Genomic DNA, 16,626 nt, shown 5'->3' on the forward strand with positions numbered 1-16,626 from the left:
AACATTTCAGGAATTATCTCCATATAATGGATTTCAATGGTGGCCCCAAGTTTGAACTTCCAAAATGCAGTTTAAATGCCGCTTCAAAGGGTTTTAAAGGATCCCAGCCGAGGAAGAAGAGTCTTATCTAGCAAAATGATCAGTCATTTTCTAAACAATTGACAATTTATATACTTTTGTCCTCAAATGCTCGTCTTGTCTCAGCTGCGGTGTGTGTGTGATCTGGGTCAATGCAGTTAGGGGATGTTGAAAAACTCCCATCTTGTTTTCGTCTTCAACTTCAAAAGTGTCCTACATCTTTGTTTTACCTTTTTTTTTTGTAAAGGGTGTTTGATCTTCTTTGTATGCACTTTGTAAACATTGGGTCGATTCTTCAGCAGCAATGTAGGATGATTTTGAAGTTGGGAAAGAAAACAAGATGGGAGTTTTTCGACATACCCTAACTGTCTTGAACCAGAAAGAACATGTTCATGCAGAGCTAGACAAGACAAGCGTTTGAGGTCAGAAAGTACATAAATAGTGAGTTTGTTTCGAAAATAACAGATCGTTTCGCTAGATAAGACCCTTCGTTGAAAAGTAATATCCCCTTTTTAAAATCAGCTCATTCTCAGCTTCTTGTGGGTGTGACGACACACAGACAGAGGCCCCTCCCACCATAGTTGATTGACACGAGCGCCTTACCTTAGCCCCGCCCTCACCGAGCTGAAACGAGAATGTCTCTAATTGAGCGATTGAGGTGTTCTGTTGTTGGATGTAATAATGAACATAGCAGTTGTCATTTACTCCCGACATCTGAGCCGCTGAAGACACAGAGGATAACGTTACTTTCTGTTTTTAAAAGGAAAGCACCGATCCCTATGTTCGTGTGAATCGTTCCTGATGCAGCTTCACCCACAGCAGAAGTGAGCATAAGGTTTTTTTAATGCACCTTTGCATATGGCCTTTCTTAATAATGTGCTTGTTGACAAGTTTCGGGGATAAATGTGGCTTAACGCGGCTAAAGTAAACATTACGGCTCACAAAAAGGGGCGGGGCGAGCAAAGCTCATTTGCATTTAAAGGACCATGCAATAAAATGAGTTGAGTTTTTGCAGAGCTGATTTTGACAAGGTAAAAGGTTTTATTTTTTACACTACTATTGAGAATTTTGAACAAGTATATTATAGACTTTTCATTAAGACCCTAAAGAATCATATGAACTTGTGGAAAATGGCCATCCCATGACCCCTTTGAACTGCATTTTGGAAGTTCAAACTCAGGGCACCATAGAAGTCCACTATATGGAGAGAAATCCTGGAATGTTTTCCTCAAAAATATAATTTCCTTACGATTGAAGGAAGAAAGACATGAACATCTTGAATGACAAGGGGCTGAGTACATTATCTGCACATTTTAGCATGAGCATCTTTGATTTAACATGAGTTTGTTATTGGGAAGCATTCAGTATTTAATAATTGCAAAATAGTAAGTTCATTAATATATACATCACACCAAAAGCATCAGATCTTTATTCCAGGACCAGAATGGAAGCAGTCTTACTTTAAATGACAAACCAGCAATATGCAAACAGTATATAAAGCGTCGCATGGAATAATGCACAGGCTTCCATCAATATGGTAACAGTTTCAGATAGATTTAGGCTCTAGGGGTTGCTCCTGACGTTTATTCATGTTTCCCCAAAGCATCGTGTAACAAACAATTATCAGATCCCACACGCGTTCGTTCTCAGTGTGTTCTCCCGCGGGACGAACTCTCCGTTCCGCTCATTGTTTTTGTCACAACACGAGCCTGAGACCCGCTTCAGATGGCGCTCCGCTGACCTCCAGAACGGCGGCGATCGGGTGGAAAGGTCGAGCTGTGAGGAGCACCGGAGCGCTGTTTATTCGGTAATGTTAATGTAAGCAGTGCGGATGCTGATGGACGCGGGGCTGCTGCTGTCCTCCGTCTGATCGATAATGTAGCATCACATCAGCGGCACAGCGGACTGCATCTCTCCGCTTCGAGGAGTCGCGTTTCCAGCGGCTGAAGCGTCGTCTCGCAGGAACTAACCGGACAAACTCACGAGATTCCCGAGACGTTGTGTGCTGCGGACTGAAGACAAACGCCGATCGCATCTTTGATCAGAATTATTCAGTTCAGAGCCGCTGCGGATATTCACCGAAAACCATGACCGGAGACACATCATGCTCCCGCTGTTCGCTGCTGCTGTCCGCGGGGCCGCGAGCGTCTTCAGGCCGCTGACCGTCACGTATGTGCACCTCTCTCCTATGCTTCATTCATTTAGTCTTTCTCAACATGTCTCATAATGTGCTGTTAGTTTGCTGAAGGCTCATCAGGCCTGTAGCGATGAGAGAGACCAGTGTTATCGGTTATGTCACGCAAATACACGAGCATTGTCTAACATCCACCAATAACGGGACATTTCCACAGGGGAACAAAGATATACACGTTTGTCACGTCGTAATGTTTAGTATGAAAGAATGGTCGACCATTTTGTATGCAGATGGACTAGTTTTATTCGTAAATCTGTGGTTAGTGTGGTTTGGTGATAGCGCATTGCGCATTTCTGCTGCTCCTGATCCTGATCCGGATTCACATCAGACTCACTTTAACCAAAGCTGCTCGAAAACCACATCAAACTACAGCTGCTTTACTCAACACCACTGTATATCTGTGGAGAAACGGGTTTGCATGCAGATGGCTGAATGTTAGTGAGGAGGAAGAGGATGAGGAAGAGGATACAGGTTCCATCCTTTGTTTTGGACAACAATAGAGCTCTGTCCAAAACACATTCAGCCCATACTTGATTTCTCCGGCATTTATTAGATTTTCCAGATTTATCATTTTAAAAAATGTTTTATGTATGCATATACTGAATGTATGTGACTCTGGAGCACAAACCGGTCTTAAGTAGCTCAGGTATGTTTTAATAAATATCTATTTTTGTTTTATGCCAAAATCATTAGGATATTAAGTGCAAGATATTTTTGTAAATTTCCTACTGCAAATATTTTAAAGCATAATTTTTGATTGGTAATATGCATTGCTAAGAACTTCATGTAAAGGAGATTTTCTCAATATTTTGATTCCAGATTTTTTTTTTTAATACATGTATCTCAGCCAAATATTGTCTTATCCTAGCAAACCATACATCAGTATATTTAATAGTATGCTTAATATATTCTATAAATATTGCATTATGCCAGTGTTTCACAAATTCTGTATAATTCTAATATTTATAAAAATAAAAACTCATAATTTATTGATATTTATACTTATTTTATTTGTAATATAAACACACACACACACACACACACTATATATATATATATATAATTTTTTTAATGTTTTGCTTACTAACTTCATAAATAGTATTAGCAATTGAAATATAGTAATATTTAAACGCACACATGTACAAATGTATAATACACCACTACAGCACTGTTTTAAAATTCTACTATAGTAATTTCTAAATGGTAATAATATTGTAATAGTCTTTAAATTATTATATATTTGTACTAATCTACTACTAATATATAATGATATATTAATTTAACTTAATTTATTACAAATATTCTTCAATTTCCTATTTTTAGTAGTTCTTTAGTTTTTTATATATATATATTTAGATATTTATTTTTATTTTTGTTACTATGCCTCAAATTCATAAAATATGCACATCTGTCATTTTTATGTATTTAATTTATAATTTAATGCATTTATTTAGTGTCGTTAATGCATAATGTTAAAAATGTATCGTGCTCATCAAGAGACGTGTGCAGCAGAACATTTTACTGTGTTTATAAATACTATAATACATATATCATTTTAATTAATTGAAAATATTCTGCAGTCTTTTTAGTAGTTCCTTAGATTTTTTTAAACATATGTTTAGAATTATACATAATAAAAACATTTTATTTTGTAAATATATACACACACACACACACACACACACAAATGTACAAGAATAGAAATATGTTGAACAGTCCCATTAAATAAAATCAGAAATGTGATTTCAACATATTCTCTTTTTACTATGCCTCAAATCCATAAAGATGTTTAAAGAGAGCGTGACAGTGATCACAGCTAATGGACTTAGTTTGTATGTAATGCATTTCTTCTAATTAGTGTGTTGTTAATGCGTACTATTGGAAATGTAGTGTTGATGATGAGTCGTGTCCAGTAGGTCGGGTGTATGAATAAAGGGCATAAAGGCAGTATATTATTGACCGTGAGCGTGTGTTCTGTGTGCCATGTGACAGTGTTTGCATGTGTTAGTGTTCTGGACACATGTGCATCATACGGGGCGGACATAATAACTGGCTTTATGCAACACGATTCAGACTCCAGAGAATGATGTTCCTGTGTTTGTGTGAGAGCACAGCTGTTCTTCAGTTCTGACAGTCATCGGTTTGTTCATTAGGGCTAGAGACGGCTTCTTCCAGAGCAGAATCGTCAGAGTCGACCCGCGGGGATCATGCTGGCCCTCATAGCGGCCGGGTCCGTCTTCTTCCCGGGCCTTTTCCTCCTGTCCAAACACTGTCTCAAATCCATCCCCGGCCTGCGCTGGAGCGAGGGAGATGCCGTCGTTGTTTCGGCCAGGTAAAAATACGCCTAGAAGTAGAGGGTAACGTTTATGATCTTCTGTCCTTCACTGTAGATCACGCCGGGAAAGCAGCTCTAATTCTAGGTGTTTTGTTCTATTTTGAAGGTTGGTGTCATCCATCCAGGCCATTATGGCGTCTACGGCGGGTTACGTCATCTCCACTTCCTGTCAGGACATCATTGAGGACCGGTAGGTGCAACCCTCATCACTTTTTGGACGTTAAATCAATTGATATCAAATGTTAATCAGAGCAGATGTGGTTTTGCTGCTCTTGGTTCTTAAAGGTGGAATATGAGCCTATTGATTGGAGGATGTGTTTGTGAGCTTTAAAGGCATCAAGACAGATAATAATAGAGCTGTGCAGTCAGATATTGTGCTCAACTCATGACTAACATGTACAGCAAAAAGTTATGAGAACAATAGCCAGATTTATTTGGTATTTTATTCGATCAAAGTTTGTGGTCAGTAATATTTAAAGAAATTAATACTTCTATTCTATGCAATCAATTTCAAATAAATGCTGTACTTCTGAGCTGTCTATTCATCTGTGAATCCTGAAAAACATGTTTGTTGAGCAGCAAATCAGTATATTAGAATGATTTCTGAAGCATCATGTGACACTGAAGACTGCAGTAATGATGCTGAAAATGCAGCTTTGATCGCAGAAATAAATTACATTTGAACAGATATTCACACAGAAAACAGAGGTTTTAAACTAATGATATTATTTCAGATTTTTGATCAAATGAATGCAGCCCTGAAGAGCAGAAAATCATAAACTTTTAAACAGTAGTGTGTATTTATTAATATCATTTGAAAGAACTAGAACTAGTACTAGAGCATTTCATCTAAAGTTTAAACTAATTTTGATAAGACTGACAAAGTTATCATATACAATTAGGAAAATACATTTTATGTTTTCAGATAAAACTTTAAGAATTTTCTCATTTAAAAGAAGGCAGTTATTTCATTTACTTGTTCAAATGTCTTTATAATATTACACTTAATATTTTCAGGCCATATTTAAAGTGCATCTACCTTTGTATTTTTAAAAGTGGGATTTCAAAGTTTGGAAACTCTTCAAAGGATATTAAAAAATGCATTTGCAGATAAATATGATCAATAGAATATTCAAAAAGCACTCTTAATGAACTTAATATGCATTTAAACTGTAAGACATTTTCATTAAATTGCAGATAATGTGTTTAAGTGTCTGGAAACTTTGCATCGAGTTCAAACCCAAATTTATTCAGACACCTTCACCATTTCCCACATTATCACAGTTCATTCGCTGTAGTTTAGAAAATGCTGATTAAAAATTAGATTTAAAAAAATTAGAAATTAGAACCTGGATTATGGCACTGTTTTTTTGCAAATAAATGTAAATATCGTGACAATAGCGTATACCGTGATAAAAGCATCATCAGTTATTTGAAACATGAAAACTGATAGCGGCATATCCCTATGCGTATTGCAATTTTTTTACTTTTGTATTTAAAGAAACCAAACCAAGAAAAGCATTAAAAGTATTTCAGGAAGAGTGTTTTCAGCTTGTTTCTTTTTTCATTTCTGTATAAAGTGATGGCATGCAGTTGCTTCAAACAATGCTGTAAACATCAGTCAATGTAAATTGTGATAATCGTGATTAATAATTGCAATTACAATTTCAAGGGAATAATCAACAATATTGATTTTTGTCATAGTCCTAGTTTTACTGGTAGTCAACTGTATGAATACGTTTTGGGTATAATATGTCATAGTTGATTTCATTCTGCTATCCTCTCTTACAGGAATGAACTATAAGTGCAGTAACTACGGCAACACTGAAACTGAGAAAAATGCCTTTAAAGTTTTTATGGCAGCTAGTCAAACATGTTGAAACTCATTAAACTGAACCGGGAGACTTTGCCACCAGACAAAACTGTTATCACAAATTCCATTTTAAGCCTTAACTGTATTTCGACCAAATGTGTAGTTACTGCACTTTGCCTTTGGGGGGCAGAATAGTGTCCTGCACCAACTAGTAAAAATATCAAAGATTACATCTGGTGTCTGAATCATTTTTGATTTATTTCCATAATAATTTTAAAATTATGCGAAAGTGCACTTCTTCTTTCCAAACGCTGGACTTGTTTGTGTTTGTCAGGCATTGGCTGACGAGCTCCTACATCCTGTTCGCCGTGCCGTATTTCGTGTACGACATCTACGCCATGTTCCTGTGCTACTGGTACAAGCTGCAGGTCAAAGGTCACGAGGTGGACAACGGCTCCCGGTCCAAGGCCGCGGCGGTGAGAGGATACCTGTGGCGCGAGTTCCTCATGGTCCTGCATCACGTCGTCATGGTCGCCGTCTGCTTCCCCGTCTCCGTGGTAACCGCATCCGACCGGTCCACGATCTGCTGTTCTCAGACAATCTGCCGACGCTCACATCTCTCTCTCTCTCTCTCTCTGTGTTTGTGTCAGTTCTGGAGGCAGGGGAAGGGAGATTACTTCCAGGGCGTCATGTTCCTGGCTGAACTCAGCACACCGTCCGTCTGTCTGGGCAAAATCCTCATCCAGGTACATGCATTATTGAGCAGATTTGGCCTGATTCATCAGTCTCTGCTTCAGCTTTAACAATGTGTGCAGAACATTAAGCACAGCTTCAGTAATGGACAACTCTTATACATTATTCATAGTCAAGTGTGTTTACAGAAGTGCTGACTGCACATATGCAGTCAACCTCAACCTCAACCTGACACACAACACATCAATGCAGATGCAGTTACTGGAAACCAAACACACACTTAACACAGTCATCCATGCAAAAACAACTCAAATTGGGGAAAGTTACTTTTAACAGTAATGTGTTACAACATTGAGTTACCCCCTAAAAAAGTGACTAATTACGTTACTTAGTTACTTTTTATGGAAAGTAATGCGTTTCGTTACTTTTGTGTTACTTTTTAAATCTGGGCAGGGCTTGCTTGTTTGTTTTTAATATAAAAAGATCTATTTTTGTCAAACGTAAAAGCCTTATCACAGCAAAATCCTCAGGCTCAGAGAAAAGTAAATTGACGTCTGTACAGTAGACCACAGAAGAAAACATTTCAACTCTTCAGCAATTAAAAAAAAAAAAAAAAGTTTTTGAGTGAGATTTTACTTTACTGATACTTTACTAGTTACTTGGGAAAAGTAATATTATTTCATAACTTGTGTTACTTGCAATGCATGACCCCCAACACTGATGGTGTCATTTCCTCAGGACAAAGCTTGTTTTCTCCACAGGACAAAAAAAGTAATTGTGACTTTTTTGTCTCATAGTTCTTTAATTCTGAGTTTGTGTCTCTAAATGTGAAATAAATATTTCGGAATTGCAAGGAAAGGTCAAATTGTGAGAAAGAAAGTGGCTATTACCTCTTTTATTTTTGTTGTTTATCCTGTGGTGGAAACTAGCTTCCATATGCATGGCTTTGTGAAAAAGAAGTGCGCTTAATTTTCTTCGGTGTGCACTTCAAACCTTACATTTCCTTAAAAAGTCATTTTTAAAACTGTACTAGCAGATAATATAATATTAAAGCAATAAAATGTAAAGAGAGACACTGTCGTACTGTTTCTTTACATTTTTCTCAAGTACACTTTTAAAAATTGTCCCAAAAATTGTCCAATTTAAAATGTACCTCATGCTTTCAAGTAGTCACTTATTTTGATGTGTTGACTAACATACTAAAGCACACATCTAGTACTTGATAATCATTTGAACTTAAAGTGTGTTTTTTGATGTTACATACATGTGACCCTGGAGCACAAAACCAGTCTTAAGTAGCAAAAAAAAAACAAAAAAAAATTTTTTTATGGGTAAAAATGATGCCAAAAATCATTTGAAAATATTGATCTGTGAAGATATTTTGTTAAATTCCTACCGTAAATATATAATATATTAGTAAAATGCATTGCTAAGAACTTCATTTGGACTTTCAAATATTTGTATCTTATATATTTTAAAACGTAATAAAAAAAATATTTGATGCTTTTGACTGGTTTTGTGGTCCAAGCTGAGGTCAAATATATTAAATGTAATATTTACAGTATTATTTATAGTTCAAAAGACCACTTGTGTCTTTTAAGTTTACTAAACTGCAACTTCATTGCAAAAGTGTAATTACAAAAGTATTTCAATAAATGAAGTTTCATTAGAAATGGCAGTATATTTTAGTTTACCATAAATTCTCATCTGTATATACAGCAGACAACTGACATAATTAAGATGTTATAGTACTTAAGTCTTCGTTAAGTGGGTCAAAATTGTTAACGCAATTGTGTTTAATACCTGTTTAAACTATTAAAAAATATATTTTAGAGTATGCACTTAAGTATGTTCTTTTAAAGTATATCACTTTTCACAAGGGTAAATTTATACACAAAATTAGCTATTTTGAACAATGTTTTAGTGTTTTTTAGTGTGCTCCAGTGTTGATTTGGAGATAAAATTTTTCTTCTTTAGAATTTACCAATTTACCATGCTTTTAAAACTGCTTTTACTGAAAGATCAGTCGTTGTGAGCGTGTTATGCTAGAGTAGGTTGTGTGTGTCTTATTTCTCCCAGAGCCTCATCTATAGCCTCACATCACAGCTGTCTCTTAATATAGCTCCTGAATTTAGAGGAGATTTAACACGGGATACAATATCCTGCTCTCCTGTGGAAATACACACTTCAGAATCAGACGCTACTGAGCTGACAGTGTTTACCACACACACACACACACACACACACACACACACACACACACACACACACACACACACACACACACACACACACACACACACACACACACACACACACACACACACACACACACACACACACACACACTTTACATTTGTATTCCTGTCTATATCCTGAAGGTTTTTACAGAGGGATTTGTAAAAATTCGATACCCAAAATCCCCTCTGTAAAAACATTTGACTCTAATATGTCAAAAAACAAAATTAAACAAGAATTTTGAAACTGACTTTTTTGATTTTGTACTAGAAATGTATGCAAATTAGCACATATTTTATTAAATAATGCTTTAGAATGCTTTAGAATTTTAGAAAAACTTGTAATACAAAAAATGTTTTCAATTATCAATGTAATTAATCAACTGAGTAAGTAAGGTCATGACTATTAGTTAATTTTTTACCCTATTCACCCGCAGTGTCTCGCCTTTAGGATCACTCCAGTTTTTTTGGAAATAGGCTCATTCTCCAACTCGAGTTAATAAGTTGAGTTTCACTGTTTTGAAATCCATTCAGCCGTTCTCCTGTTCTGGCGATATCACTTTTAGCATAGCTTAGCATAGATCATTGAATCCTATGAGACCATTAGCATCACGTTCAAAAATGACCAACGAGTTTCCATATTTGTCCTGTTTAAACCTGGACTCTTCTGCAGTTATATCGTGAACTAAGACCGGTGGAAAATGTAAAGCTGTGATTTTCTGATATTGTGTGATATTACTGCGCCTGCTTCGGTCATATTACGGCAGCAAACTTCCTTGACTATTACGCCGGAATGGGAGTGTAGCTCCTAATCTTATCGGCCTAGAAAATCACAGCTTTACATTTTCCGCTGGTCTTAGTCCACGATATAACTACAGAAGAGTCCAGTTTGAGACAGGACAAATATGGAAACTCGTTGGTCATTTTTGGACGTGATGCTATTGGTCTCATAGGATTCAATGATTTATGCTAAGCTATGCTAAAAGTGATATCACCAGAACAGGAGAACGGCTGAATGGATTTCAAAACGGTGAAACTCAACTTATTAACTCGAGTTGGAGAATGAAACTATCTCCTAAAGGAACTGTATTATTATGTGTCTGTACTGATGGCAGAACAGGGCTGTCCACATGAACGTAGGATCTGAGGCGTTTATTCTCATTCCTGTATTTCTTCCTCATTTTCTCCTCTTTAATGAAGGTGTTCTGCTTATTCTCTGTCTGTTTGTGTGTTTGTGGCTGAAGTACAAGCAGCAGCACACTCTTCTTCACAAAGTGAACGGCGCTGTGATGCTGATCACTTTCTTCCTCTGTCGAGTGCTCCTCTTCCCCTATCTCTACTACATGTACGGAAGGTACGTCTGTCCTGCGGGGAATCACTCACACAAATCATTATTCACTCACCCTCTTGAGTCTCAAACCCTGTTACCTTTGTATTCAGAGGACATGATTGGAATGAAATCAGAACAATCATCCAGCTCTGTTTGACTCTGACTGATAGCAGTAAATGGGTTTGGAGCAATAACCAAGTTTCCAGTTTTTGTGATGTTTTGTCATCGACAAAAAGAATATGCAGGAAAAGCTCTGTGAAATGTGCTGTGAAAGCCTGTTTCTGTCCAACTCCCTGTTCACCAATAAAATAGTGTGTGTGTGTGTGTGTGTGTGTGTGTGTGTGTGTGTGTGTGTGTGTGTGTGTGTGTGTGTGTGTGTGTGTGTGTGTGTGTGTGTGTGTGTGTGTGTGTGTGTCTGTGTCTGTGTCTGTGTCTGTGTCTGTGTCTGTGTGTGTGTGTGTGTGTGTGTGTGTGTGTGTGTGTGTGTGACGTCATCCCTAAACAAGAGTTCTTGGTGTTTTGGCTAGTAGCCTGTTCTTCATCCTTTAGAAACAGACCTAGGCTGTGTTCATCAACTGGTGCAGTTGTGTTATTATTATTATTATTCTAATTCACTTTTATTAGACTGCATTGGAAATAGGAATTCATTTCATTTTTTATTTTTAATTTCTCCTAAATGACAAGCGATGGGCGTTAAACCATTATTAACCCTTTTACCGACAAGTGTGTCTAGCATGATTAGCATGATATTAGCATGTTTGAAACATGATTAACATGTTAATATTGTGTTGCTAGCATGATGTTAGCATGATTAGAATGTTGCTAGCATGTTTCTAGTATGATTACTTTGTTTCTAACATGATTAGTATGTATTTAGCATGATGTTAGCATGATAAGCATGTTGTTAGCATTTTTGTATCATGATTAACATGCTGTTAACATGTTTGTAATGTAATTAGTATGCTGTTATCATGTTTCTATCATGATTAGCCTGTTGTTAGCATGTTACTAGCATGATAAGCATGTTACTAGCATAAGCATGTTACTAGCATGATTAGCATGTCATTAGCATGATTAGCATGTTGTTAGCCTGTTGCTAGCATAATTAGAATGTCGTTAACATGATATTAGCATTAGCATATTTGCCTGTTGTTAGCATGATTAGCATTTTGTTAGCCTGTTGCTAGCATAATTAGAATGTTGCTAACATATTAGCATTAGCATATTAGCCTGTTGTTAGCATGATTAGCATTTTGTTAGCCTGTTGCTAGCATAATTAGAATGTCGCTAGCATGATATTATAATTAGCATATTAGCATGTTGTTAGCCTGTTGCTAGCATGATATTAGCATTAGCATATTAGCCTTTTGTTAGCATTATTAGCATGTTGTTAGCCTGTCGTTAACATGATATTAGCATTAGCATATTAGCCTGTTGTTAGCATGATATTAGCATTAGCATATTAGCCTGTTGTTAGCATGATATTAGCATTAGCATATTAGCCTGTTGTTAGCATGATTAGCATGTTGTTAGCCTGTTGTTAGCATGATATTAGCATTAACATATTAGCCTGTTGCTAGCATGATATTAGCATTAACATATTAGCCTTTTGTTAGCATGATTAACATGTTGTTAGCCTGTCGTTAGCATGATATTAGCATTAGCATATTAGCCTGTTGTTAGCATGATTAGCATGTTGTTAGCCTGTTGCTAGCATGATATTAGCATTAGCATATTAGCCTGTTGTAAGCATGATTAGCATGTTGTTAGCCTGTCACTAGCATGATGTTAGCATTAGCATATTAGCCTGTTGTTAGCATGATTAGCAAGTTACTAGCATGTTTCTATTACTTTAACTTCCTTCTCTATCTATAGAGACTCACTCTTATGTCTCTTCAATATTCCTCTGTGTGTGTTTGCTGTGGTCCAGATACGCCTCTATCCCGTTGTACCGTGTTCCGCTGTCGGTGCCGTGGCAGTGTAATCTGGGAGCGGCTCTCCTCATGGCCCCGCAGCTCTACTGGTTCTCCTTGATCTGCAGGGGGGCCCTGCGCCTGTTCACCGGCAGCTCCTCGCGCTCCCGCAGACCCACGGCTCCGGTCAAACCCGACCGCGACGGACACGAGCCCCAGCCGGCCAACGGATACAGCGCATGCCCTCCGTCTCGCACTGAGGGGAGGGGCTTATGCTAATCAGACTAAGCAAAGGAGAAAGGGGATTGGACGAACGAGAAGAGGCGGAGCAGGAGGGCAGGCTGCCGAGAAAGGACACAGAGTGATTGAAGTAGACTAGACGCCCGTAACGGCGATGGTCACAGGACTCCTGTACTGTATATAAGACACGCTTTAGTGACGGAGGAGAGCGGATACGCCGGAGCAGCGCTGGAAGTGTCTAGAGGACGGCCGGATGTGTGTCGCATCGCAGCTGAGGCAATAAGAGCAGATTTTATGTGAGAGGAAGTTCCGAAGCACTTTCTGTTTGAGGCACTTTGACAGGTCACCAGACTGGAGCTCTGTTCTCTGCGTATATTACTGTAGTGTCGCAGACACATCCTTCATAGAAAAGCCCTGGATTATTCTATTTAGCGCAGGTCTGAACCTGCTTTACTCTCTATAGAGGTCAGCTGAGACGCCTCTCCTTCGGTTTAAAGGGACAGTTCACCCAAAATCAAACACACCCACCCTCATGTGCTTTAGATGCTGTTTTATTTGCTTTTGTTTGTGGAACACAAATGTGGCCCTGGAGCACAGAACCAGTCTGGAGTAGCACAGGTAGATTTGTAGCAGTAGCTAATGGGTATGGGTCAGTTAGCAACTTTTCTTTGCCAAAAATCATTAGGATATTAGGATCATGTTCCGTGAAGACATTCTGTACATTTCCTACTTTAAACTTAATTCAGAGCTTAATTTCTGATTAGTAATATGCTTGAACTTTAAAGTTGATCTTTTTCAATATTTAATTTTTTTGCACCCTCAGATTCCAGATTTTCAAATAGTTGTATCTCGGCCAAATATTATCCTATTCTACTGTAAAGTTTATTTATTCAGCTTTTAAATGATGTATAAATCTCAATTTCAAAAAATTGACCTTTAACAAATTTGAGATGTTAGGCAGAATGTCCGAGCTGCTCTTTTCCACACTACTAATGTGGATGGTGATTTTATTCCATTCCAGAATGTAAAAATACACTACAGTTTAAATGTTTTAACTTAGTATGTCTTTTTAAGAAAATTAACACTTTTATTTATCTCAAATTTGGTCAAAAGTGACAGTGATTTATAATGTTACAAAAGCTTAATATTTTAAGTAAATGGTCATTTAACTTTCTGGAAAAAAAGTATAACAGGTTACACAGAAATATAAAGCAGCAAAAAGTGTTTTTAACATTGCTTATAATCATAAATGTGTGTTGAGCAGCAAATCAGAATATTAGAATGATTTCTGAAGGATCATGTGACACTGAAGACTGCAGTAATGATGCTGAAAATTCAGCTTTGATCACAGAAATAAATTACAGTTGAACAGATATTCACACAGAAAACAGCTGTTTGAAATGCTAATAACATTTCACATTTTTACAGATTTTACTGAATTTTTAATCAAATAAATGCAGCCTTACTGAGCAGAAGAGACTTATTTTGAAAATATTAAAGAAAATCTTAATGATCTCAATATCTTAAATAGTAGTGTATATACACTCTTAATAATAAAGGAGCTTCACGATGCCATAGAAGAACCTTTTTTGTCTAAATGGTTCCATAAAGAGCCTTTAACATCTGAAGAACATTTCTGTTTCACAAAAGGTTCTTTGTGGTGAAAGAAGGTTCTCAGATTATAAAAAGGTAAGAAAGACGGTTCTTTAAAGAACCTTTGACTGAATGGCTCTTTGTGGAATCAAAAATGGTTCTCATATGGCATCGCTGTGAAGAACCTTTTAAAGCAGCTTTATTTTTAAGAGTGTAGAGTGTATTAAAATGAAGGCTGTTCCGAGTTTAAAAACCACAAGACTGGAATAAAGTGCATAAATCATTGTCCGTCTGGATGGGAAACAGAAGCTTGGACATTTGATCTAATATCTACTTTTCACAGGAGAACAACAATAACTGATTTGTGGTGATTTTTGGTGAACTGTTCCTCTACCAGAGCTGATCAAATAAAAGACAAACCCGTCAAATGTAATTCAACCCTGTCTGAGTAAGAGCAGCTCAGGGTTTGGGAATGTATTCTTCTGTTCAAGAAAACAAGCGTCACACCGAACCAATGTTCTCCGATTCCACCTGTGATCCGCCGTAAGGGGGCTTTAACACTGAACAAATGCTGTTCTTACTTTGACTTTTTGTCTTGTTTCCAGCCCAAATATCTGCAAATTCTTAAATCAAGAAGGATTTTCTAGACGAGTAAAAATCATCTTGTTTTCTGTTTGAAATAACTTTTTTTTTCTCACCCCATTGGCAGATTATTTAACTTGTTTCAAGCAAAACTCACTTCATTTTGACTTGTTTCTTCTGAAAACAAGATGATTTTTACTCGTCTAGAAAATTCCTCTTGATTTAGGGTTAGTCAAGAAAGCAAAGTTAGTCTAAGTAAGAAAAGCAGTTTTTTTCAGTGAAACACGGTTTTACCACAAAATAGTTGAACATTAGTAGTTAGCTTTACAATCCCCCTAATATAACCTCTGAAACAAACCCTGCGTATGTTTTAAAGGGACATGATCAAATATATATAAGCTGCCTTATCCCTGTGGAAACTCTTATTCTTCATCTCTTACGCGTTAGTTTCCTCTGTTTAAACAAATGTGATATTTTCCATAGTCAATGTGAAATTTAGTTGCACTTTATTCGTTTTGTTGTCACTGGAGCCGTTGTGTTCGTCTCAGCGTTCCTGACTATTATTTATTGTGGTTTGTTGGAAGATATTTATGGTTTCGAACTGTTTTCAGTCCGTCAGTCTCAGGTTTTTGTTGGTTCTTATCTAATCTCTGTCTAGTCATAAATGAAGGATTCATTTGCAGATGTTTTATTTATTATCTCCGCTTTCAAGTGCTTGCCAGTTCAGCCGTACCACCATCAAACAGGAATGAATAACATTGCAAAGGATCCGCCGTGAGGCCTGTTTTTGAAGCTTACTTGATCTTAAAATGACTGAATGCTGATCTGAAATTTATATAACGAAAAAACAGGCAGAAATGTCCATTGGGTATATGACTTTGCATGTGTATATTCCATCTTCGTCCCTCGTGAACCCTCTATCTATAACGTGCCCCGACGATATCGAGCGGAAATCCAAACTATTTAATCCTAGTGAACTGCAACGACTGCTTTTGATGCTTTTCTTTGGGACGGCGTTTGCGTTTGAGTTGGATTCTGTCGTCTTGTTTTTGTTTCATATGTGAACCTGTTCCCTGTTAACATGAGTACAGATGAAAGCACTGTTGTATTTCAATCTCATTGCAGAAATATATCCTCTTGTCTCATATGCCGCATGTTATAATGTCGCTTCTCCTGGTCCGTTTGTCAACCGGCGTTCGGTTTAACGGAGAGAGCATTAGTCTCACTGTCTGCCGTCTGACCTCTGACCTCTGCTGGAATTAACACCAGCTTTAATGGAGTTGAAAAAGACAGATCAGGGTTTTGACATCAAATGTCCTCTTAATTTAAGAGCCCGCACCAGACGCGCCACGCTTTGAGTCCAGACGCCGCAATTCAGGCCACAGAATGATTCACATTAATACCACAGTTCACATGTCTAACATACAAAGTCTGGGAGATTTCGGTGTTTCAGCAGCGGATGTGATTGTCTGTAATTACTAGAGAACGATTGCAATTTACTAATGAATCATTCACAAACAATTCACTCACAAATCTGACATCAGTACGGCTCACCAACAGGTTTATGTGGAAGCTTGTTTCCGTCATGGTATAAAATAGCAAAAAGGTCATTGTGACT

At 37.4% G+C, this 16,626-nt stretch overlaps 1 protein-coding gene across 1 annotated transcript; it reads left to right on the forward strand.

Moving 5' to 3' along the window:
- Window positions 1–1,504: 1,504 nt before the first annotated feature.
- On the forward strand, window positions 1,505–14,875 carry tlcd3bb (TLC domain containing 3Bb). Its single transcript, XM_073827662.1, has 7 exons — window positions 1,505–2,247; window positions 4,426–4,604; window positions 4,714–4,797; window positions 6,755–6,977; window positions 7,071–7,166; window positions 10,595–10,704; window positions 12,611–14,875. Exons 2-7 carry the CDS (start codon window positions 4,480–4,482, stop codon window positions 12,870–12,872), a joined length of 900 nt encoding a protein of 299 aa, XP_073683763.1. The 5' UTR covers window positions 1,505–2,247; window positions 4,426–4,479; the 3' UTR covers window positions 12,873–14,875.
- Window positions 14,876–16,626: the final 1,751 nt, after the last annotated feature.

This window comes from Garra rufa, chromosome 22 (assembly GCF_049309525.1).
Source record: "Garra rufa chromosome 22, GarRuf1.0, whole genome shotgun sequence".
In the NCBI taxonomy this organism is placed as follows: Eukaryota; Metazoa; Chordata; class Actinopteri; order Cypriniformes; family Cyprinidae; genus Garra; species Garra rufa.

Excerpts from the sequence above, each read along its gene's own strand:
- tlcd3bb (XM_073827662.1), top strand. The coding sequence starts at position 4,480 with ATGCTGGCCCTCATAGCGGCCGGGTCCGTCTTCTTCCCGGGCCTTTTC. Across the intron at positions 4,605-4,713 it reads GCCGTCGTTGTTTCGGCCAG|GTTGGTGTCATCCATCCAGG; the intron begins GTAAAAATACGC and ends TCTATTTTGAAG. Across the intron at positions 6,978-7,070 it reads TCTGCTTCCCCGTCTCCGTG|TTCTGGAGGCAGGGGAAGGG; the intron begins GTAACCGCATCC and ends TGTTTGTGTCAG.